This window comes from Amphiura filiformis, chromosome 13 (assembly GCF_039555335.1).
Source record: "Amphiura filiformis chromosome 13, Afil_fr2py, whole genome shotgun sequence".
NCBI classification, from domain to species: Eukaryota; Metazoa; Echinodermata; class Ophiuroidea; order Amphilepidida; family Amphiuridae; genus Amphiura; species Amphiura filiformis.
This window is the reverse complement of record NC_092640.1, coordinates 50,894,286-50,920,863: the sequence shown is the minus strand read 5'-3', so window position 1 is coordinate 50,920,863 and position 26,578 is coordinate 50,894,286. Positions and strand designations below refer to the sequence as shown.

The following is a 26,578-nucleotide window of genomic DNA, read 5'->3' as shown; positions in this document are numbered from 1 at the left end:
AAAACGTTTTTACCAAAACCAAAAGCCAAAAATATAGGCCTAACCTGTTTAAAACGTTTTAAAAACGTTTTGTGTTTGCCGGGATGGCATTACAGACCTTCACATTAAAATGTAGATTATTTGGTAGTTTATAAATGGTCAATTATTTAACATAAAAGTTATTATTATTATCATTATTTATAACATTGTGATGATTTTTCATTAGGCCGTGTAAAATTAATATTTTGGTTCTCGTCCCCTCCTCCTCAATTTCTGGGATTTGTCAGATTTTTTTTTTTTTTTTTTTAGATTTGTCAATTTATTTAGACTTTGGAATGATTTATGAAATCTTCATACATATAAATAAGTTTATTAGAGAACAAGCATCACTTCCAAGTCTTTTTGTGGTACTCTAGGGGTTTATCCTCAGAATCTCACATTTGAAAAAAAAAAAAAGGGCCTCATCGCTTCCTCGAGCACTGTTGGAGAAGACCGAAAACTACTGACAATGCTAATTTTACATTGAAAAAAACAAAAAACACCTCCCTCCCTCATCAATTCATGAAAATCCTCTGGACGAGAACCAAAACATTAATTTTATACTGGCCTTATTATTATAAATTTGTATTTCATTTCAAATTGTAATATTTATTCCATGCAGATTTATGCGCACACGTTAAGGGGGTACTACACCCCTGTGGTAAATTTGTGACTATTTTCGCATTTTTCTCAAAAAATAATAACACACTGATAACCAAAGTTATGTATATTATTGGGGCAAGGAATCCAATTACTACACTGAAATTTCAGTGACTCAAGACAAGCGGTTCAGTATAATACGATAGGAAATGAGGTACATCGTAGCGGTACATTATTTCTTCTCATAAATAACGAACCGCTTGTCTTGGATTACTGAAATTCCAGTGTGATAATTGTATTCCTTGCCCCTATAAGATACATAACTTTTATTACCACTGTGTTATTAGTTTTTGAGAAAAATGCAAAAATAGACACAAATTTATCAAGGGGTGTAGTACCCCCTTAAACTTGGTCAATTTTGCACAGTGGTCCTCTTGGGATAATTGCCTATCGATTGGATTGATCATGGATATAAACATATTGGTAATGTCAAGCTTAACTTTGGTGGACAATAGAATAACCATTGATTGACAAGGTTACCCCTGCGTCCCCTAGCCGCTTGTTTATTTTGGGACATGAGAGCACATCAGACATATCGAATTGCATTCTGAATCTGAAGAATGTCATTCTGATATCAAATAATTTAGATTTTTGAAATTAGCAATTTAATACACATTTTATGGCAAATCATTAAAAATTGATATTTTTGATATTTAACAGTACTTGAAGTAAACTTTATAAATCTGATGATTATACTTAAAGTGTATGTGGTCACGCGTTTTGAGCTCGCCTCCCAAAAAGGGTGGTGCTGTTACGCTTTTTGGTATCAAGCTGTTGTAATTCTTTCTTATTTTAAAAACTACAAAAGCTATCCCAACATATTTGGTATCATTTTAAACCTGTATCAATATGCCATATGCCTGCAAAGTGGCATTTGTCTTGCTTATACTAAAATGGAGATATAGCTATTTGAAGTTTGAAGGCCAGGGGTGGTGCAGGAAGTGGCGCCACAGGAAGCGGCGCCGCCTGTACAAACTCAATGGGGACATTTTATTTTAAGACCTCAAATATGAAATTTGAATTTTTTCGTTATTAATTTGTGGTGCATTATCACTTTTTGGGTATTAAAATAAACATACATTACTCTCCTTCAAGGTTCACTGTTTTAGCCTTACTTTAGGTCAGACTAAAGGGACTTTAAATCAAGATACATCACACGACCTCATGCTTGTCTCCTATCTTTTACACACAATTTTGTAAAACACTAACATTTTCATTACGGCGATGTATCAGCCCGGAGAAATTGCCGTGATCTTCAGAGGTACCGGTATTCATCCTAGGGTAGCAAAAGTATACATTTTTGTAAAGCTGTTGAACCACAGAATTCAAACATCCTAATCAAATTTATATAGAATGTAATCCAAATAAGTATCAGTACATAGTAGTTCATTAAAATATTAAGCAAAATCTAGTTCATATTTTAACAATTTTTGATTGCTCGGATTTAAATTTTTTAAATCATAAACCTCAAACAATTGTATTTTGCTGTAAGGGTCCACCCCTGGACTGTAAGAAAATAACATTACAACTGATATAGGGTCACCACAGAAAAATACATGACATGAAAACCTTGTATACCTTGAAACACAAAATGTTACCCATTTTTGTATACATATGTAACTTGAGCACCTTATACCTAGTGTTCATTTTGAGTTCATATTTGAATTCCCTGAGAAATTCCCTGCAAGAAAATGTATACTTTTGCTATGCTAGGTGGTATACTTCAGAAAATATGAATATGAAAGCAAAATTCATGCCGTGAAACCAAAATCGCCTATGTAACGCAAAAGGAGGCGAGTATAAAACACATGACCATGTAGGTGGGATGAAAAGCCGACGATCAATTGAAAATTTTGACCTTTCGTATTAAAGATATATGGATTTTTTTTCAATTGACGGTCGGCTTTTCCTCCCTGCTACATACACTTTAAGAATATATCATTAGATTTATGTAATTTACTTCGAGGACTGTTATACAAAATGTATATCAAAATTTGAAAAATATCAAATTTTTATAATTTGTCATAAAATTTGTATTATATTGTGATTTTCAAAAAATGAAAATTATTTGATATCAGAAAGACATGCTTCAGATTCAGAATGCAATTCGATAGGTCTGAGGTGCTCTCATGTCCCACAAAAAATACTGTCGAAACGCATAATAAACGCTCATTTTGGAACCCTTAATAAAACATTAATTTTTTTCATCGTAAAAATCATCTAAAAATCTTTAAAATACAGTGATCTACCTAATATTACTAATCTATGTTTCCGATGATATCCAAGAAGCTTGTGAAAGAGGGCAGGGCTTTAGGTACCGGTAATGAGGGAAATTAATACGGGGTAAAATCTTGAAATTTATGCAGAATTGTGTCATGCAGTAAAAACGATGTCAAACACGCTTGAAATTGCATGATACGCTAGCGTAAATTACCGTCAAAACGAGCGTACATCAAGCACTTGTCATGCTTGTGCTACGCGAAAACTGAGCTGGGCATCACCGGTTTTGTTACCAGCTCTATCTCAAAAATAGATATAAAAACGTGAATTTTGGAACAAAATAAAGCTTGTTCGATGCCGATGGAATAAAAGGTATGTTTGTACAGTTGAAAACATGTTTAACCTTGTTGCGAAAGTTTAATATGATAGATTTGCAATTTGTATAGCTCGGGTGGTCTAAAATTAAAGTCAGGATCGCCAAAATTATAACGTTACAATTTTTTTAAAAATTAATTACCGGTAATTTTTTTTTACATACAAGTTACAACGACTTAATTAGCCTGGATTTATATACATTTCCAATATTACATTAGCATGCCGTGGACGGGCATAATGATTTTGCGGGCTCTCCACATTTCTGGCGAGTAAAATCGACCTACCGACCCAAATACATTTTGAGCTGAAATGGCAAAAGTCACTGCACATCAAAAGTCATGTACCGTAAGTCTACCATTCAAAACATCAGCTGTACGGTACATACAATGATACAATACATGTCAGATTTTTTCCATGGTTGTAATGTTCATAATTTTGCAGTGAATAAAACATTACTTCCTTTCTGAATTTGTTTTCTTTGATTTTAAATCATATTTTCAAGGAAAATAGAGCTAACTACTCACCAGTTAACATCATGGCAAGACATGCTGACCAACTGGTCTCGTACCCAGCTTCACACACCAGAACGTCTGCGTTCATACCTCAAGAAGGGCGTGCCTCCTCATCTACGACCACAACTCTGGAGAAATATATTGGGATGTAAGCAGTTAAACAAGGCATCAGTATTCAATTACAAGGTACATATAAAAAAAAAAAGCGCAGTGATTTATAGTGCGCTACGCACAGGCACAACGCCTAGACGTTGATCCACAAGCCTCAGCACACTTTACAGGTTGTCGCTGACCACTATGGCCCCACATCATTCCATAAACCATTAAACAACAATTCAGGGACTTTGCTGCTTCAAGAGCGCACACCCTAGACATTCCACAAATAACCATCGCAACTAGGATCAGCTCCCCGAGTTTCGTACGGGTTACAACGAGACAAATTAGCAGTGAGTTCCTTGTCCAAGGGAATTTCAAGCTAACTCAATTTTTCCACGAGAGCATACTAGGCACCACCAGGGTTCGAACTCGCAACCTCTCGCACCATAGTCGAACGCCTTATCGATTGAGCTAACTTGACTGCACATAGCCTACACGATCATGATAATGTGCACGAAAAGTATCTTTACCCATTTAAAAAACCCTAACAAGGAACATGCGTTTTTGCTATCGGAAAATCCAGAGAAGGAACGAAAAAGGAGAGAAGATGAACAAAGATTACACTTGGCACCCCCGGGAATTGACCTTGGGACCCCTCGGCTGCCTCGCACACAATCACCGACCTCATGCCACGGGGAGTCGCTTGCCCGGCGGCCAGCGATTTGATGGGCATACATGTATGACTTAAGGTGATTGCGCAACATTTTGGCAGCATGTGGAATGCATGCATGCTCAGTAGTTTTCCTTCTCCCCTATAAGATTTTGTAAGATTTATAGCCGTTAGGGCAAAAACAAAGCCTTAATTTCTTATGCTAAAACTAAATTACTATACAAAAATAAAAAAAAATAAATGTTAGTATTTATACAGCGCCTTTCACATGTGAACATGTACCAAAGCGCTTTACATTTATTCCGCCGTCGTTAGAATATGTCAGCTGCCATACAATGCCCAAGGCATGCTCAAACCTTTGGGTGGCGCTCAATGGACAGTATTCATAACAGCTCCCATTTCACACCTGGGTGGAGAGGAGTAATCGAGATAAAGTGCCTTACTCAAGGGCACAACACGATGGCGTCGCCGGGGCTCGAACCCGCAACCTTCCGATTATGAGTCATAGCCCGTTCCGCTCGGCCACCGTGCTCTCTCCATAAAGTGGATGATGTTGATAATGTAGCATTTGTTCTGCATAATTTATTTTGATACTTCATTTGATACTTCATATTTGATACTTCATTCGACATGAAGACTTTATTTCACCAATTTGAATGAAAACTACTGATAAAATTTATAGGCTTTTCGGTTTCCCTCAAAACTGCATGTTTAAAATTTGTCATATTTTTGAAACTGAAACTCTTGGGGAAGGAGGTAAAGTAGCCTTGTGCCAAAATATGTAGAGCATTAACTCTCCAACGATCAGTCACAAATCGCCTTGTTTTATTTTTTTCCTTCAAAGATTTCAAATTTATTCAAGATTGTATGACCAAAAATATGCAGTCATCATGTTTTTCTAAAGAATTCCAAGATTTTATCCAAGAATTTCTATACAAAAATGATGGAATTGCAATCTTCAAATTCATGAGTTCTATTGAAAAGTCAAATTGTGAAAAAGTACAAATTGATATAGGGCTCTGGTTTTTTTAACATGTATCAAAAGTGTGAACTGAGAGGGTAAAAATGAAATTGACAGAAGACACTTCAAATATGTTATTTCTCAAAGCAGATTACTTGAATTTTATGAAAATACAAAACTTGGAGCTTAATTCTGTTCATTTGGTCTGTAAACTTTGTAGACCCTTTAGCCAAATGAGATTTTTTTTTATAAAAGCAACTTGTTGCCAAAGCTAGATATTGCTTACTGTAATGCCCATTAGTTACCAAGTTAGTTGTGATAGGAAAATAATGAGTCAAAGTTACTATTGACCAAATATGGCCATTCTGCGATCACTTTTAGGCAACTTTTCAGGCATATGAAACTGAAAAATGGGCAAAATAGCAGGTTTGGTGGTCAAAAATATGCTCTAAATGTAATTAATTTCATCCACATATATTGCTAATCCATATGTGAACAAGGGAATGATAACCAAGTACTGACATATCAAAATAAGTTTGATAATGCCTTTATAGTAAAAATGCAACTCTAGATACTCGTGGGTTTCGGATGTTACATTATTATGTTAACATGCATTATTTGCAGGTATCTGGCCCAATTTCTAAGCACATACTAGTTCAAAAATGTAAGTGATAATCACTGTCAGATGATTAAACTTGCAAATCTAATCATCATTAAATGATATTTTCATCTTACTGAAGAAATTTTTAAATTTAAATGTATATACATGTACTGATATGGCATTTATTCATATACATTGTTACCCACATCCTTACTGTAAATGTGCACTGGAATCATAATAAATCAAATTAATTAGCTCCCTGAAGCATTAAGTTGATAATACAAAGGGCTACACCTGTCTTACAAGCATAATCAGGCTTTCTTTTACGTCTTCCCAACTTCAGAGTGTTTCGGATGTTACATTAGGTTAACATGCAATTGCAATCTAATTGAACTTATTGAGGGAAACATTTGTGACATTTCATTATTTTAGCATAAATATCAAATCACTTTGAATCAGAAAACCTGTTGAAATTATTCAAATGATTCAAAATATGTATAATATGTGTATAATGAAAGGTGGTGATTCGGATGTTACATGCTGTTAACATTTTTACAAAGTTTGATGGTTGGAAGATGAATTAACGAACATGAGATCATTGCATATACAACAGGTATGTTGCCATGATGGACACTCAGAAATTTTTTAATGCAAGGCACAATCATTTATCATTTGCACACATATAAAATATGCAAAAACTGATCGTATTAAAACAGCTCATAAGTCTGTGTTAACAAATAATTCCCATGAAACTTGTTCTGTTGTAAGAGTATTTTTCTTAGTGGTTAATTTGTTTCCATTGATAATTTATTGTTTTATCAGACATAATGAAGCTGTATGAAGCATAATAAGTATTTCTCCTGCTTCATTTCTGGTATATGTGCATAGTGATTCCAATAGGCCTAACACATGTACATGTACATATATATATTTTATGTTAAAATGGTCACTTTTTTTATGAAAATGCAGCTTTTTTAAAATTGTGAAATAAACGATTATGATAAAATTGCTACTTATTATTTTCAATTAGTTTTAGATATCATCTAATGCTAAAATATTATAAAGTTTTTTGAAATTACAACTTCATTTTGGACTTGTTAACAAAAATGGGTAACATCCAAGCACATTTTAAATCAAAGTATTTTGCTAAGTGTATGGAGAAATATTCAGTGTAAGTTGCTTTTCAAATTTAAAATACATTTCTTAGGATATGTGAATATGTCAGTAATGAAATTAATTTGAAAGGAGTGAACCAAATCAATTATGTTGCTTTTTATCTTATGTGTTGTGCATAGAGACAAGATATTGTAGAGCTAACAACTTGTAATTTTTTCCACTAGCAAGGTTTACAAAGGTGAAATGGAGTCAGCAATATTAGGAAAATGAGAATACATACCATATTTACTAGAAATTCACATTCATTTAAGTGTATATTCTAAAATCTTCTTACAATGCTCTGTTATTGGCCTCACTTTCCGTTAACATTTTGCCTTGTAACATCCGAAACAAACTTGACATGTTAACAGTTTGCAGACTCAAAGAACAAACCTGGGTATGGTAAAAAATATTTCTACTATAGCCTTCCCATGATTTCCAATCCATTTGACCCTTTTATTTCCCCTCTAATAAAATTTCTTCAATAAAATGTCACTCTTTCTGTCTCGGATGTTACATTTGATTCGGATGTTACCATTGTTAACGGAAATGTTGTGTGGCCAACATTTTACATAAAGTCAAGAGGAAGTGAAATCATTTTTCATTTAGATACTTGTTGTCATGTCTACTTCAACTTAATAATGAAAATTCAAAGCTAGTATTGTTCTTCACATAATTATAAGACAATATGTATTCTTTCGGATGTTACAAAACTGTTAACGGAAATGAGACCCATTTAAGTAATGCTTCACCATAATTTGAAAACATTCAACCGATACAAAATTTGCACTTGCAATTATTTATATTGCCCTGAGGCATACATTAAAAGTATTTGTGTATGTTTTACTTGATAAAACAATAACTTAGATCATGTTGAAAATAGAGCAAGATTGTTAACGGAAAATGTAACGTCCAAACATAATTTTCAAGTGCTCAAAATTTTTTCATGTTAGAAATTATTTATGTAAATCTTGGATTTCTTGGATCTTGTACTAACATGTGTTCATAAAATATTGAACAGAATACTCAGAGCTGATCTGGTTTTATTTTGTAAACAAAACAAATTAGTCACTTTTGTTAGGTTGACAAATTTCCGTTAACAATTGGACATTTGGTCTTGTCTCAAGTAAAGAAAAAAAACTGGGACAAATTTTGTTAAGCTATGGGAGATTAGCCTAGGTCTACACTACATAAAAATATAAAAAGTTATCTGAAAATAGGTCATGTGTTTCTGCTGGGGTCTCCTAAAGTGTCATTTAGCCTTTTGATACATGTTAAAAAAACCAGAGCCATAGCCGAATGACAAAATAATTACATTACAAGTACTGGTACTAATTTTTTTAAATTAACAATGAACTTGAAAATTCGGCCATTTACAACAAATGTGATTATGAGTTTGTTGGTTGTTAGTTTCGAACTGTCTGAATGTTATTCTTGGGTAACCCAATTATTTCTTCTTTTCTACATTTGTAGGAGCATGTTAAGCAACTCCGTCTTCAGCTTGTAGATCTGCAAATCAGCGAGTATACACTTGAAGATGCACACCATGAAATGTGGTCTGAGAATGCCAAGACACCTGATAAAGTGGACAAAGGCAGAAAGATACTACCACTTCACACTCTAAGACAAATTATTGTCGATATAGGTGAGTTGTATTCACTGTAGGAAACACCCACTGTATGAGATGTGGTCTGAGAATGCCAAGATGCCTGATAAAGTGGACAAAGGCAGAAAGATGTACTACCCCTTCACACTCTAAGACAAATCATTGTTGATATAGGTGAGTCGTATTCACTGTAGGAAACACCCACTGTATGTGAGATGTGGTCTGAGAATGCCAAGATGCCTGATAAAGTGGACAAAGGCAGAAAGATACTACCACTTCACACTCTAAGACAAATTATTGTCGATATAGGTGAGTTGTATTCACTGTAGGAAACACCCACTGTATGTGAGATGTGGTATGAGAATGCCAAGATGCCTGATGAAGTGGAAAAAGGCAGAAAGATACTACCCCTTCACACTCTAAGACAAATTATTGTCGATATAGGTGAGTTGTATTCACTGTAGGAAACACCCACTGTATGAGATGTGGTCTGAGAATGCCAAGATGCCTGATAAAGTGGACAAAGGCAGAAAGATACTACCCCTTCACACTCTAAGACAAATTATTGTCGATATAGGCGAGTTGTATTCACTGTAGGAAACACCCACTGTATGAGATGTGGTCTGAGAATGCCAAGATGCCTGATAAAGTGGACAAAGGCAGAAAGATACTACCCCTTCACACTCTAAGACAAATTATTGTCGATATAGGTGAGTTGTATTCACTGTAGGAAACACCCACTGTATGAGATGTGGCCTGAGAATGCCAAGATGCCTGATAAAGTGGACAAAGGCAGAAAGATACTACCCCTTCACACTCTAAGACAAATTATTGTCGATATAGGTGAGTTGTATTCACTGTAGGAAACACCCACTGTATGAGATGTGGTCTGAGAATGCCAAGATGCCTGATGAAGTGGAAAAAGGCAGAAAGATACTACCCCTTCACACTCTAAGACAAATCATTGTCGATATAGGTGAGTCGTATTCAAGTGTCACTGTAGGAAACATCTAAGCATCGATAAAGAAAACGGTTACTCCTTCATGTAATTTTACACCAAGTTAGGGTTAAGGCTAGGATTAGGGTTATTTTAGGGTTATGGTTAAGATTAGGGTTAGCACATACTCGGCAGTCCACGCTTTTTAATGCGTGCCGGTTCGAAATTCTGAAAATTGGTAAAAGCGTGGAGGTTTAAACTTTTTGGGTAAAAAGCGTGGAATGGTATAAAGCGTGGGAATGAAATAAAAAGCGTGGGCTTGTTTCAGCTTACAGTATATTTTTATTGAATGTTAAAACAATCATAATTCCAAGAAAAATCGCCAAACCTGCGCAAGATAAAATTCCATTTGATGCAGGCCCAGCGCCTGTTTACGTGAGTCCAGACCAGCACAATATCCTTCCCGGAAGCCCTTCTGTGATATGCAAATGTCCGATTTTTTCCATGACGTGTTTATACGATGTGTGGTAGTTACAGCGTTCGAAATAGGGCCAGTCAGCCGGCCATTGGCCTGTAACTTTTTGGCCTGGCCGGTAACTTTTCTGACTGGCATCTAGTTGCCGGTCCGGCTGGCCGGTAACTTTTTAAGGTCAAGCCCGGCTGGCCTGTAACTTTTTGAGGCATATTTCGAACACTGGGTTGTTAATTCTTTACATCGATCGTATGTATGAGTGACGTCATTAATCATATGCATAATTGATTGAGCGAAGAAGGGTAGGATATAAGTCACAGAGCGCACGTGAGAAACGAATCAGTTCATTTTCATGACAAGAACAACATTTGGACACAAAGCCAAAGTACAGTTATGCATTAAAATGTTTATTGTACAGTACAGTAGTAGCTTTTCACATAAAATTTGCATTGTTCACATAATGTATCAACTTCATGGAGAGAAAAACATCGGACTAGCACGTGTGAAATAGGTGCAGAATCCGGCATACTTGATTTACTTCGAATTGCGTGTGACTGCATCAATGGATACAAAAGTGGTGTGGTCAGGAATTTTCAGTATAAAGGGTGCCTCAGGAAAAAGCGTGGGGGTCAGGAATTTTCAGTATAAAGGGTGCCTCAGTAAAAAGGGTGGGAGTAAAATAAAAAAGGGTGGGGGTCAAACCCCACTGCCGAGTATGTAGCATTAGGGTTATGATTAGGGTTAGGGTTCGGAATAGGGTTAGGGTTTGGATTAGCTTACACGAAATAATTACATGAAGGATCGACCAAGAAAACTGTCAGTTTTCGAAACATCTGCAAGTAAGTTGAAATCTTTGGACTATAATAGTTGTAAGAAATTACCATTTTGTTGGGTTTTTTTAGTCTGTAGATTATGAATTATGTACTAATATCAATACTTTTCATTGGATGACAATATGAAATATGTCCACAATCAATTTTGGTTGTCTCGGGCGATCAGATAACCATTTATTTCAGACGCTGTTTATAGTTTGAATCACACTTGATCATGACTAGTTTTAAAATTTCACTACATTTTTTACTTGTCATTTCAGATAGAACTTTCCCAACTCATCGTCTCTTCATGCCAAACTCACATGAATCCATTGAAGGAAAGGCAGCTCTCTTCCGGGTCTTAGCAATCTATGCCCTCTATAATCCGCAGGTTGGATACTGTCAAGGTAATCAATAATATTGATTGATTGATCAATCAATCATTTATCAATATGATCAATTGATATATAATTATAATCATTTGATATGATCAATCAATCGATAATGATCAGTCAACCATTTAGTCAGTAACAGGTAGAAAATAACAGTGTTTGTTACTTATGATTAGGGCACGTGGTGCACCGGTACATGTTCTACCTCGCAATCGGAGGGTTACAAGTTTGAGCCCAGGCAGTGCCATCATGTGGTACACTAAGGCAAGGCACTTTACCTTAGCACTTGCCTCTCTCTACCCAGGGGTGAAATGGGGAGCTGTTAGGAATATTGTCCATTGATCGCCGCCCAAAGGTATTCAGTTGTGTGTAGCTATAAGTGTCTATACAGATAGACAAATCCAGCATTAACAAACATACATGTGATTTTTTACCCTTTTCACAGAGAAGTTTGCAGGTATGTAATTAGCACACGTATGCCAAAATTTGAGGGTATATAGATTGTCTGATTTAGCAAATCCTGAGTGCTTTATATGAACAATTTAGCCTTCATAATCATAAATTGTTTTGGTCTACTACTGCAGGAATGTCGTATCTGGCTGGAATGCTACTCATGCAGATGGATGATGAAGAAGAGGTTTTCTGGTCCATGGTGGCACTTTTTGAGAAACCCAAATATCTGACGGGATACTTTGACGACTCCCTGTCAAAGTAAGAGTCTTATAATTAGAGAGATTGCGATTTCCAAACCTATGTAGCGAATTACTATCCTGTGATGGGATTTTGAATAGATTTCACAGGCGTTCGATACATAGGTTTGGAAATTGCAATCTCTCTATTGAGAGAAATCTTGATAACACAGCCACTACCTATATACAAATATTGTTGGATGCAGCACTTTCGCTAGTTGCACTTTGTGTAATATGTGTGTGTCCCTGGTTAGCGCTTATGTGAATTTATACGGGTGTAAGGACGCTTGCGTACACTTACTCTGTATATACTCACCTGGTGCACATCATGACATGGTTTTCTGAACATTTCCGATGTTATATGTCCAGGATGACACATCAGAGGATAGACTACCCCGTAGTCCACTTGCCCATTGTGCATACTCTGGATATTGTATTCTAAGCTTAAAACTCTGATTTAATTAATGTGTGCGCAATTGATAGATTTTCACATCTGATCTTTTCAGTCACCCTACTCACTCTGTTTGTTAGCTTCCCAAGTGGACTACTGACTTTGGATTGCGGTCAGAGATGCTTAACACGGCTGTCTATGAGCTTCTATGGATGAGATTGTCAGAAATCTGGCCTACTAAAATTGGCCATGATGCAATGCCTCATTAAATGGATCTGGCTTGTGATTGGTCGCCCAGATCTCGTTATGGTTTAAATCCTCCGGTACCTGTCATTGCCATTAATAACTACATGGTACACAAGTATGTGGCCTACCCCGCGTTGTGTAATTGCATAAACGCGTCAATATGTGCATGAACGCGTCTTGTATCTGCTTGCAGTTAAATTTGATTGATAAACAAGTATGATTGACAGTGTGAGTGTTAGGGACTTTGCCCGTTCAAAATCCCGTTTAAAATTGAAAGTCCATCGTCTATTTTTAACCTGGAATTTCGCGATTTATAAACTGGCAGATTCTAAAATCGGAATTGTTCAGTATTGAAGTGCCAATACAATTATGCCATTATGATACTAGTAACTTGCATTCAATAATATAAGCCACTTTACTTTTACTGTCACTAATATAATTATATTAACTTTTTCATAACAATTTTATACTAGTATTTTGATGTATTAAATATCAGTATAATTTCAAGTTCAACTGAATGCTCTCATCATGATTAACATGCTTTTATTTATCAAAAATAGACTATGGCATAGTCTAATCAGAGGAATGCCCTGGCTGAAATCTGGTAAATTCAGCATGCAAAATAACCACTAATGCATCCTACATTAGTAGATCCAACCTATTCAGTTCTAATTTGTGAAATAGCAAACCTTCTGATCCTGGCTGTGATGGTTCATTGTGGTAGGCCTATGTATAGGGTGTGCGCTTCTTAGCTGCAAGTCCCTGTTTGTATCTAAATGATTTATATATGTGTGTCTAGGACCATAGCAGTCAGCATTTGTGTAAAGTGCTGATGAGGCTAAGCAAGTAACAGGATCTGCAACTAATGAATTTATTGTACATATTGTTTCAATTTTCAGAATCCAGGAGCATGCCTTGGTTTTCCAGAAACTGCTTCATAATAGAATGCGCACACTAGATAAGCATCTTGTAAGTATCCACTTATAGATTTATTCAACCCTAAATCTGCAAACATTATAATGAATACCTGAGTGAAAGAATTAAGGACCAAAATCCAATTTTTTACATTATTATGTTTTGATGGATCCAAGTGTGTGAAAATATTGGATCCAAAACATAATAATGATAAAATTGGATGCTTTACGCCCAATATTATTTTAAAACTCATAGCTCGACCAATAAATGGGCTCTACAGATCCAATTTTGTATCAAAATTGAGTTAGGCCCAGCATTTTATTGCCAGCAGACTGTTCTTCCTTGTGTGTGAAAGATAAGCCAAAATCCACTCTCTAAATAGTCTTCCACACACACTTAATCATGGTTTTCATGGAAGAAAGGCCCAACTCCACTGGGTCCTTCTTCCACAACCACAAATATTGTGTTAAAGAGGAATTTTGTTCATCCATGAAATCTGCTTTTCACTACAATAAACTTTCTTGCTAACATATTACATGCTTCTACTTGTGCAATTAATGGATACATGTAATTATCAAATTTATCTAGCTATTTATAACACATCTGCTTACGGAATTGGCACTTGCAGCATATTAGTGGAAGAAGGGCCCAACTCCAGCTTGTATTAAGACCTGTAACGTTGCCATGGAAGCATACATGTATATAATTTTGAATGTACATGTATGTAATATTGTATGTTCATGTATTAAAGGTCCCCTGAAGATAAAAACATTCTCTTTATAAAACTTTTCCAAATATTAAGTTTTTTCTTAATATCTCAAAAACAGTTTTGACAGAGTTAGGCGCTTCTTCCACTCAGGTATTCATTTATAAGGATGAAAATAATCTGCAGCCTTTCAACCTGGCCAAGACTCAGTTTGGGAAGAAAGTAAGTCCTGGTTCACCTGAATTTAGTCAGGACCACGACTCCTTATAGTCTAAATGGAAAATGGTGTAATATCCAATGGCACAAGTCCAGTAGCTCACTTATTTTCACCCTTGTATGTATATATAACCTTTTCTGACAAAACCAGGAACAAGTAGCCTGTTTGATTCATGCTTTTAATATTTTGTAAATCACTAAATAAATTAAGTTGTAAGAAGTCTTGATTTATACATAATATTTTCTTTTCAGATAAGCCTTGATCTGAATCCTCTGGTATTTGTAACACCCTGGTTCATGTGCCTATACACTTCACTGCCATGCTGGGATGCAGTACTTGCTATATGGGATCTCATATTGTTAGATGGTAAGATATCTCGATGTCAGACAGCAAAAACGTTTTTTATGCTAATTTTGTTAAGGCCATCTAAATAGTTGCTTTTGCGTTCGCGTTGATGAAGCAGAATTATAAACTGGTGCCGTCCAAAACAAATGCCAGCTGTAAAGAAAGCTTCGATTAAAAAAGGTCTATAGAGTACCAAAGTGATGACGTCACAGAAAACTTTTGTTGCATTTCAGCGTTTTGAATACCATGTATCGGTGGAGCATGATGAAAAAAATCCACAGTCCAAATTTGGTGGGAATCGGATTATGAGGGCTCGAGATATGGCCGCATGAATACCTAATTAGCCCCATTGAAATCAGTGTAAGTTGGCCTGCTCATAACTGTTTGGAACCAGGCCAATTTACACTGATTTCAATGGGGCTAATTAGGTATTCATGCGGCCATATCTCGGGCCCTCGTGATCCGATTCCCACCAAATTTGGACTGTGGATGTTTTTCATCATGTTCTAATGTGGACAATTTTAAGTTTATTGATTATCTAGGTTATAATTGAATAAAGTATTTCTTCTAAAACTTTATAATAAAAATCATTGACATAAAACACTTAAATTTGTTGCATGTGTATGGTTGTTTTTTTATTTCCTCTAGGTATCAGTACTATTTTCCGTGTGGCTCTAGCCATCCTTCAACTGGGTCAAAAAGAGCTGCTTGAAAGTGCAGACTTGTCTTGTCTACTACCAAAGCTACTGCACCCACCCCTTAATTGGTAGGTATCCCTTTGGGTGAGAACTATTCTACCAAATTTTGTTTAAAATGTTGCTCGAGTAGTGAATTTCTGTTTTGTTTTTGTCGGAGGAGGCCAATCTCAGCACTGAGAGGCACAGTATCAAAGCCCCTAAAATGTTAGGTTGTCTGATTGTATTTTGTTGTTATTTGAAAAGGTTACATCATAGATTTATCAAGCTGGCCTTTCATCTCATATCATTCTAGTAGGCTGTTGACGAGTAGAGTTTTTATTGTCAACCGTCATCAAATTTCAAGATCCAATGTCGACAAGTTGTTGACAAAGCAATACATCCAAATAAAGTAAAGTCCAAATATGTTGTTTATTTACACAGAAATATTACCATATACCACATACCATTAAACCTTGTCTACAAGCATATAGAATGCTCATGATGAAAGATTAATAAATCCAGGTGCCATCCAGCGACAAATATATAACACTATTGAGTTTGAGCAAATAAATTACCTATACAAGCATATACAAACAAGAACAATTGTAAGACCAATCTATTGTTTTGGCATATTACGGCTGGTTCGTATTAAGTAAGCTTTCATCAAAAACACTATATATGCTTGTAGATGAGGTTTTACGGTATACACATCATTATTATGGAAAGATAATCTGCAACACCTACGAATGAAATAGAAGACTGATGCAGTAATTTTATGGTAAATAATAGCGATGTTAAGCATATCTTAAGCTTATCTCTAATCTTTTACTGAATAGTTTTTTTGTCGACAATTGTTCCATGCTTGTTGACAATCGGGAAAATTGCTTTGTCTGCAATATTGTCAACAATAGCCTTGTCGACAACAGCCGTACAGTGAGATTTCTGCACATCTTATCCAGTGCAATTTTAAAGCGGACTCATTCCAGTTAAAATCCATAATACACCCCCTATATGGAAAACATGACCTTAATCTTCCACACAAACTATGAATTTCAGATGGGGGTTACCTGAATGGGAGACTCAATTTGGAATGTCTTGCATTAACTGGAATAAAGAATGTAAGGCAGCAGGTCACTTAGACATGTTATTCAGCATTTAATTTAAAGTTTGACTTCCCCTCTGTGATAATTTTTTTTTCATTTCAGCATGTGTTATGACACCCTGATGCCAATGGTTTGGAAAACATCTGTAGAAAAGTGGGAAATCACATCGCTCCAAAATATAGTTGCTGAAGAAAAATTAAAAAGGCTAGGTAGGCATTTACTTTATACACCTCCTAATCTTCCACACAGGGAGTGTGAATTTCAAATGGGGGTTACCTGAATGTGTGACTCCATTTGAAATCTACACCCATGTGGGAGTTTATTAAGGTTAAAAAGTTGTATCTTCCATAGGGGTGTCAGATAGAATATAGCCATGATCATCAATTGTGCAAAAGAGTTACAACACATTATTAAGCAATCCATAGAGGACAAAGTTTGCAAACTTGTCCTTTTGGCCCGCTATCGGAATGACTTTACTGACACAACTGTGCGAGAAGCGTGTGCACAAAGTTGCTGTGCTAGTAATAAAGGATGATAATTGTGACCTGAGACGGGCCAAAAGGAAAAGCAAACAGGCCTACTGACACTGTCTGGTGTCAGTAGCTCTGAATAACTGACAAGTGCCCCTATGTGTCATGGTCTAAAGTAAACTGAAGGACAGCTCTCGGTAAGTAATTGAATGTTGTGAAAAATTAGAAACATAAAACAGGCCAACAGGAAGATGCACAATGCAAATTTTTAAAACTGCTGCTTTTGTTTTGAATAGGTCGGAAGCGTTGTTCTAATGCTGACAAGATTGTTATGACAACGACATCGTCACATCCTGTTACGAAGAGACCACGTCAAGATAGTGACAATAGTAAGTACAGTGTTTGTTCTATCCAACAGTATGATGACATTTGGTTGAAGATGTTGTATTAATTTTTAATGATGTTAATTTTTTATTTTAATAAAATTAATAAAATATTCTTCACAAACTTAAGGATTCCGATATTAACATTTGCACAGTATTTTTTGTGGGAGCTGAGAGTACACCAGACATATCAAATATTGCAAATTTCAAAAAATCAATATTATACAAATATTAACTGTCTATGAGTGTGATGGTCGTAATATAATCACGAGGTGAAAGATGGATTGTTCCATTCCACGAGCCGGAACGGAATGGAACAGTACATCTTTCACCGAGTGATTATATTTTGACCATTACACAAATTTAAGACAGTTAACATTTGTTTTATATCACTCGTACATAAATTCTATCACTAAAATACTATTTAAGGTAGGAAATATGTTTTTTCATCAACATAACACCATGCTTTGCCGTGATATACATCACATTTTGGGGTACACCCCATAACTAAATCGGCGAGTCTAAGAGTCGGCGCACGGCTTGACGCAGGCGCACTATGGCGCAGCACTATGACGGTAAAAACTATCACACGGAGAGGCTGATGGTAAAAATGATCAATGTCAATCAACCAATGAACTGTCTAGAATTTATGTATGAGTGATATAATATTTGATATCAAAAGGACATCCTTCATAATTATTCAGAATATGTCTGATGTGCTCTCATTCTCATGTCCCACAAAAAATGCCATCCAAACATTGCTACCAGAGCCCTTAAGGGGGTACTACACCCTTGTGGTAAATTTGTGACTATTGTTGCATTTTTCTCAAAAAATAATAACACACTGGTAAAAAAAAGTTATGTATATTATTGGGGCAAGGAATCCAATTACTACACTGATATTTCAGTGACTCAAGACAAGCGGTTCAATATATATGATAGGAAATAAGGTACATCCTAGCGGTACCTTATTTCTTATCATAAATAACAAACGGCTTGTCTTGGGTCACTGAAATTCCAGTGTAGTAATTGGATTCCTTGCCCCTGTAATATACATAACTTTTGTTACCACTGTGTTATTAGTTTTTGAGAAACATGCAAAAATAGACACAAATTTATTGAGGGGTGTAGTACCCCCTTAAATGTTTAATCACCCAATGTCGTCCAACAATTGCTTTTAAAACAAACTGAATTATTGTGGAAAAATATAAATTGACCAGTTTCTCTGAGACAAATGCTCACTGCAAAACGAACGAGTTGCAACTCTGAGATATACGGTAACTGACCTTAATTAGCGCCCTGGATGCTTAAGTCGGTCATTAAATGTGGCGCTTATTAAGCTTATGAAATGAAAGTTGCAAACGAGAATTTACATACACATTAACAATACAGTGTGAAAATAAGCATACTGTAATTTCCTAAATAAAAGGTTTAAAAGATAATTTTATCAGATATTTGATGGAATTTAGTTGTACAATTGCAATCCAAGGGGGCGCGTAGATAGTTGTCACTCAAAACTTTGCAGGGGACGCTTATTATACTCAAAACTTTGCATGGGACGCTATAGTATATAGTGACACTGATTAGGTCAAATAAATATATTCACTAGGTGGAAGATGTAGCATCTCATTTGACTCACCCAACCGGCTTGTGTAATGGAACAATCCAGCTATCACGTTGTGATTATATTGGACTGTTACAGTTAAAATCCATATACCCACTATAATTGACGACATGGCCTTAATCTTCCACGCAGGGAGTGTGAATTTCAAATAGGGTTATCTGAATGGGTGACTCCATTTGAAATATACACTCCCAGTGTGGAAGATTAAGGTCATGTCTTCCATAGGGGGTGTATGGATTTCAACTGGAATAGCCCATTTTACAAAATGGAAGCATCAAACACATAGCGTCGTTAGGCAGGAAAAATCTCCTATGTGTCATTGGCCCCTGAACATGTTTAAAGTTAAACCTCCTATGTAACCTGTTGGCCATTTTGTTTTAAACATGTTCAAGGGCAAAAAGCACATAGGAGGTTTTCCTGCCCAACGACGATAGACTGTTAATATTGGCATGCTATCTCCTTATTTAACAGCAAACAGCAGTAATGACATGGACTCTGCAACAAGTAATACCAGTTCCATCTTCCAGCGAGTCATCAACATATTCAACCCATGGCGTGTCCTACAGGATACAACCAACAACCAAGCAGACGAGTCAAAGGTCAAAGAAGGGTCAAAGGTCAAGGAAGGGTCAGTACTTTTCTACAATCAAAGTTACCAGCCAGGAAAGAACCAGAAGAGACCAGGTCTGCGTGCACGAGGACCGGGAGGAGCAAGACTGATGAATCAAGCATCAAATTCTCCCGTCATATCATCCTATCTTACCGATTCTCCGGAGTCTGTATGGACTATGGCTGGAAGTTGTTACCAAGGGGTGGACATGCCACCTCATGGAACCATAGGTCATCCATTTTCTGGTCAGCTGGAGCCTGTTGTCAGGTTCAGCAGCAATCGGCGTAAGGTGACGAAATGCGCTCAAGATGATGACCGTGTGTCGCCATGCACTCTTGCTACAGAAGACAGGTAAAGCTACATGTACATGCCTATGTGTTATGTACATTCTGGGGGGGGGGGGTGTATTGGGATGAGTGGGGGTGTGTGTGTGTGGATTTTACGAAATGGAAAAATAGAAAAGGTATGTATAGCCCTATTTGTTTTACACATGTGGACCAATTTATAGCATCACACGTCATTGGGTTCAGTCACAATGGTTAATTGTGTAAGAAAAGAGGCCGTTTTAAAAGTTGCACCTGAGTCCATATAGCAGTCAGGTTTTCTTTAACAAACACATGAATTGACTTGGCCTACTGTATTGTTTGAGAGCTGACTCTATGGACTCAGGTGCAACTTTTAACAGTTTAACACTGTTTAAAATGGTCTCTTTTTTTACATAATGAACCATTGTGACTAAACGCAATGACGTATGATGCTATAATTTGGTCCATATGTGTAAAACAAATAAGGCTACCTGTACTTTTTTACATGTTTACATGTCGTCAAATATTTGTTGATTTATTTTAAAAAGTATTTAGGGGGAACTAATAAGTTGTGGACCCTATAGTTGAAACAAAAAATCAGTCCACATTAGATAGGTTAAAATCCAAAAAATAATGTGTATGATGTTTTATGTGAGTAATTTATTGTCTTTCAGTGTCTTTTTGTAAGCAATGAAAACTATAACTATATTAGTATGTTGTTTCTTGATGTTTCTCCTGCGGGTCAGGTTAGGGGTTCTTGATCTTTGTCTGGTTAAGGACATTTGGCAGGGAAAACTGACCCCCAAAAGATACCAGATTTGATAAAAAGAGACCAAATAGAATGAAAATATGATTTTAGTGGACTCTTTGGTCGATAATTTCTGCTCACAATGAGGCTATTCCAGAACAATAAAAGTCAGCCCTTTTAATTCCATATTTTAGAGAACATTTTGAACATGCACCCTTTCTCGTAAGTGTAAACCAATTTCATGTATTCTTTACTATAGTCCATTTCTTTTGTTTTCAGACATGGCAGCCCAAGGCGTGTTCGATTCAAGTAATTCTTTACTACTTTCTATCTATATTGTGCATGTACATGTATTGTCCGTCTACCTTTGTTAGTTGCTTAATTAACCCTAACCGTACTAAACACCAAAAAACCTCAATTCAGAAAGCGTAGGCACAAGCAGGTATCCCATGTGATGCTATTGCGTCATCATGCGAACAGTCATATGGGCACGGAAAGCTTGGCCGGGCAAGCTACTCCCCTGTGGCAAGGTAGGCCAGTGCACGGACGTGGCACCCGAAGGGTCGGGGTTTGAAACCGCACCGGAGAAAAAAGTTTTCTTTTCTTCTTTCTTTCCTCCTTCTTTCCTACCCGCTCGCCAAAAAGCAGCTAGGGCGTAAGGGTTAAAGGCACGTGATCCGATCTTTATGTTCTATTTTCTAGAAGGTCTACCATAAAAAACACTATGTTTTCAAATTTTGAGTTGTAGTGCTCTGGTGGTTTTAATATGAGAAGCAAAAACATGTGTAACAATGCCACAGGATAGGACATAATTATATATTGCCTTGTGTGGTTACCACAATTCACCATGTTTTTGTTCACATCTAAACAAAACATTTTGGGTGCTAAAATTTTACTGGCGTAATGAGAAAAATATAATCTTTCTTCTGATACCAAAATCTCAGGTTTGATGAAAACAAATCGGAATGAGGCTGTCACACCCCTTTAATTGTGACATACATTTTATGCATATACTGTCTGTCTGTACCCTAAAGCCATAATAATGTACAATTCCAAAAATACTGAAATAATACTAGTTAAAATAGCCTTTTATGAACCATTGTGACTGAACGCAATGATCAGTGATGCTATAAGTTAATACATATCGAGGGTTCATTGAGACAAAGACGTAACTCCATTTTGGCCATTCTAAGAAAAACAAGTTTAAAGATAATGGTCCACATGGGGGGCACCAAATTGACAAATTCTGCATCGATTCTGCATATGCGATGAAAGTTAACTTTTTGCACGCTTCGCATGCATTTCAGCTCAAATAGTCATTTGAAAGATCAATAGGAGTCAACTCTCATCATTATTTTTATTTTCATTCAAATCAACAAACAAAATATGTACTGCTCCAAAAAAGTATCCTTACACCTTGAAATATAATCACAATTTCAAAACTGAACCATATTGGGGTAAATTTTTTTTTAATAGATGCACTATCTAAACTGGCACATTATGACACCACATTGAATCCAATGTGTTTTCAAGAAGCAAAGTTACAAGCATTTGATTAGACGAAGGTCCAGTTTTAAAAGTGACAAACTGGCCTATTCAAAATAGACATCTAGTTTGAGAGTGGTAAATGGCTAATTTGTGTGTGCCTTTGATTTAAAACAAAAGGAACAAAAGAAATTGAAACAAAAGAGCTGACATATATAAAATGGAAGTTATGAAAAGTACAGAGAAGTAAAAATTGAAATAAATACTGCTTTAAATAACGCTTCATTGAAGAAACTGTGTTGTCTCTTTAATTGTTACTCTTGTTGGAATCATTTTGCGTCTTGTATAAGCCAGTTTGTCACTTTTAAAACTGGACCTTCGTCTATTTTAAAATTGCTTGTAACTTTACTTCTTGGATTCAATGTAGTGTCATAATGTGCCGGATTAGATAGTACATCTATTAAAAAAACAAATTTACCCCAATATGGTTCAGTTTTGAAATTGTGACTATTTATCCAAGTGTAAGGATACTTTTTTGGCGCAGTATATATAGGAGTTTGGTCATTCATGTGTTTAGTAAGGAAAGTTGACTAGTGTTTATTTTCTAATTACAGGATGCAGGTGTGTAAGGGAACAACCCAAAAGTTCGATGAAGCCCTATAAACGAAAGTCCTTTCGTTAGGGGGGGAGGGGTCAGAAAGTCCGATTACGTTTGTAAAAAAGTAGTTAAAACATCGGTCAAAGGTTATCTTTTTTTAAGGATTTAAAATATAATTTTCAAATTTTAGTATTTTCCGAAGTACGATATTCAGATTTTACAGCACTTGGTTTCTTCAAAATGATTTCAAATCAATATGGAGTGCAGTACTCGCAACCTGCAACGTCATGTAAGTTCATTTTTAAAGCAACTGTCCGAACAAACACAAAACGTTTTTAAAGCGTTTTAAACATGTTATATTTTGGGGTTTTGGTTTTGGTAAAAACGTTTTAATAACATTAAAATGTCGGGTTATATCAGGGAAATTGTGGGATAGGCTTTTTACGACGGGAATTCATAACAATTAGTGAGTTTTTTAGCGGGTTCGCCGTCGGACAAGTTTAGAACTGTCAAGCTTTCGTCCGGAGTAGCTCTGACTTCTTCAGGACAATGAAACATGTAGACCGCCCCTTGCCTACTGATGGCTCTGAAAAGAGCCGTTCACTGAAGACTGTCCCTTGTCATCAGAGAACAAGCAGATCTCGCCTATCTGCTAATTTAAAAGGTTTTGGTGGCTCTGAAAAGAGCCGTTCACTGAAGACTACCCCTTGTCTACAGAAACAAGCAGACCTCGCCTATCTGCTGATTTTAAAGGTTTGGTGGCTCTGAAAAGAGCCGTTCACTGAAAACTACCCCTTGTCAACAGAGATTAAGCAGATCTCGCCTATCTGCTAATTTAAAAGGTTTTGGTGGCTCTGAAAAGAGCCGTTCATTGAAGACTACACCTTGTCTACAGAAACAAGCAGACCTCGCCTATCTGCTGATTTTAAAGGTTTGGTGGCTCTGAAAAGAGCCGTTCACTGAAAACTACCCCTTGTCAACAGAGATTAAGCAGATCTCGCGTATCTGCTAATTTAAAAGGTTTTGGTGGCTCTGAAAAGAGCTGTTCACTGAAGACTGCCCCTTGTCTACAGAAAACAAGCAGACCTCGCCGATCTGCTAAATTTAAAGGTTTGTTGGCTCTGAAAAAGAGAGCTGTTCACTGAAGACTGCCCTTGTCAACAAAGAACATGTAGACTGCATATAGAAGTATCGGCTTACCAGGAACGGTTTGGTCACTCATGGACCGATTAGGGAACTTGAACTTGGCATATCATATCTTCTCAAATTGTGACCTAGGTCCCGACATTTAACCTTAGCAGTCTCATCTCCTGGTTTATATATAAACGTCATTTAAAAAAAAAAAAAAAAACGTTATGTATGAAAACATACTACAAAACTATTTCTAAAATGTTTTCAAAAAGTTGTTGTAAAATATTGTTTAAAGAACATTATGTTAGAATATTTGCAAGAGGTTATCAAAATGTTTTCAAATCTTTAATATGAAAATGTTTTTTACCCTTTATATACCCTTTATATATAACCCGACATTTAAACGTTAACGTTTCTGACCACTTTTTCTAACCTTTGGCGAATGATGTCGAAAACGTTTTGTGTTTCATACCACATTATTTTTTATTTGAAAATCCAGCAAGTCCTATTTTTTTCCGTTCCAAAAAAGATAATGAAAAAATATGTTTAAATAGAATGCAATATTCGTTTCTTCCATAAGCATGATCAATGTCCTAGCATTGTGGCACCCCTCCACAACCCCATGCATCATATAGCGACGGCCCCTGTATCCTATATGAATATACGGGTTGGAATTTTCGATATTTGTCACTTACGTTAGAGGGGAGGGGGTTAGCCTTCTAACGAAAGGACTTTCGTTTATAGGGCTTCATCGAACTTTTGGGTTGTTCCCTAAGTAACATACGTTTGTGACATTTATTTTTTGTAGCTTTAGTGAACCAAGCATACCATCACCACTAGTCGCTATGGAAACTGAATCACCTTATCAAGGTCAATGGTCAGATGGAATCCAAGTAAGAAGATCCCCTAGAATGCATGGGACGAAACCAGATAATCTCAGGTCGCCACATGTTGCCAGTATCTATTTCCGAAGAAAACTAGCAGGACGGGGGAATCCATTGAATGTACCTACTAATAGGAAATTAATAGGAGAGTAAGTATGGAAAGATGTTTACCAGGGGGGGTACTTACTAAGAGAGCCTTATTTTTCATCCACTGTCACTCAATGACACCTTTTTTTCTTCTTTTTTTTCCTGTCACCAAAAGACACCTTTTTTCAAAAAATTTGTCAACATTTATATTTTGGCCAAAAGTGTTACCAGTCTCAAGGAAAAACCCACTGTAAGGGTAAAATTGTTCCCAGTCTCACAGATAGACCCCCTTTTTAACCTTCTCACTAAATGAACCTTTTTTGTGTCAAAGGAGACCCCTAGTTTCAAAGTATGGTGTCTGCACATCCCCATCACTTCCAGAGTTGAGTGCACAGGGAATCTGCATGCATTTATACACCACTGCACTGCCCAGAGCCCTTGTGGCAATTCCAGTGCTTTCATTAAAAGAAGGCTGTTTTATGTTTCTTTGCAGATCTGCCCGATTACAACATTCGTTCAAGACATTCCACACTCCAACTCCATTGAGAAGGTCACAGGTAAGAATTCTGTTCAAATGATTCCTCGACCCCTTCATCTGTTTCCTTCCTTCCTTCCTTCCTTCCTTCCTTCCTTCCTTCCTTCCTTCCTTCCTTCCTTCCTTCCTTCCTTCCTTCCTTCCTTCCTTCCTTCCTTCCTTCCTTCCTTCTATTCTTCCTTCCATCCTTCCTTCCATCATTCCAACCTTCCTTTCTTCCTTCATTTATTCCTTTACGCTGTTAACCAATTCACAATCCTGGAACCTAGGACTGATTCCTGACATTGGAACAGGGGATGGTCCCCTTCTCTTTTTGAAAAGCTCTGACACTCGACATTCACAGGGATGACTCTTTGTACATGGGACCAACTGCTTTATATGACTTCCAAATCAGGATATGCCTTACATGGGGTGAGAAGAAATGCTACAATTATATTCTCTCAACCTTGTATAGGAAAATTTTGTGAGAGGAAGAGAATTCTCATCTAAGGTAAACCCAAGGTTCAAACCCTTGCAGATTGTATTCTCCCGGCCTATAGCGCAGCGCCTTACACCACTTGGCCAGCTCACCCTTGTGAAGAGGTGTGCTTTGAACCATACCTTATATCGCCACATACAATCGCGCCGTTAGCCATGCGGAGATAATTGGGGGTATTCGGGTCCTTGCGGGCGGTGCGCAGAGACTAACAAAAACAATTTTGCATCATCTGAAGCATCTTGGTACTTGCGTGCAGGTCGCATTAAGGAGGCTGTGTACTCTCAGACATGCATGTAGTAAAAGTGCAATAACTTTGTAATTATTCACAAGACATATAAAAGTATACATTTTTATGAAGGCAAGACATCAATAAATCTTAATATAAATACAGATTTGTGGTAAAAACAACAATTATGAAGAAAATCACAAAAAAGTGAGTTTTTGGCAATATTTATTAGGTACGA

The 26,578-nt window shown here is 36.5% G+C and overlaps 1 protein-coding gene across 2 annotated transcripts in view; it reads left to right on the top strand.

The window, feature by feature from the left end:
- The window catches only part of LOC140168491 (uncharacterized), a 63,238-nt gene that overhangs the window by 11,000 nt on the left and 25,660 nt on the right, over positions 1-26,578 (top strand). Inside the window, exons 2-14 of one of the 2 annotated variants that reach the window (XM_072191892.1) lie at positions 3,776-3,971; positions 8,742-8,913; positions 11,377-11,502; positions 12,072-12,198; positions 13,713-13,782; positions 14,903-15,017; positions 15,645-15,762; positions 16,879-16,985; positions 17,543-17,635; positions 19,725-20,214; positions 21,196-21,225; positions 24,939-25,163; positions 25,595-25,658. In XM_072191892.1, coding sequence (XP_072047993.1) covers positions 3,776-3,971; positions 8,742-8,913; positions 11,377-11,502; positions 12,072-12,198; positions 13,713-13,782; positions 14,903-15,017; positions 15,645-15,762; positions 16,879-16,985; positions 17,543-17,635; positions 19,725-20,214; positions 21,196-21,225; positions 24,939-25,163; positions 25,595-25,658 — 1,933 coding nt within the window. Of the gene's footprint in view, positions 1-3,775; positions 3,972-8,741; positions 8,914-9,221; positions 9,319-11,376; positions 11,503-12,071; positions 12,199-13,712; positions 13,783-14,902; positions 15,018-15,644; positions 15,763-16,878; positions 16,986-17,542; positions 17,636-19,724; positions 20,215-21,195; positions 21,226-24,938; positions 25,164-25,594; positions 25,659-26,578 lie in introns of those variants that run through there. The other variant, XM_072191891.1, reaches the window with a different exon arrangement.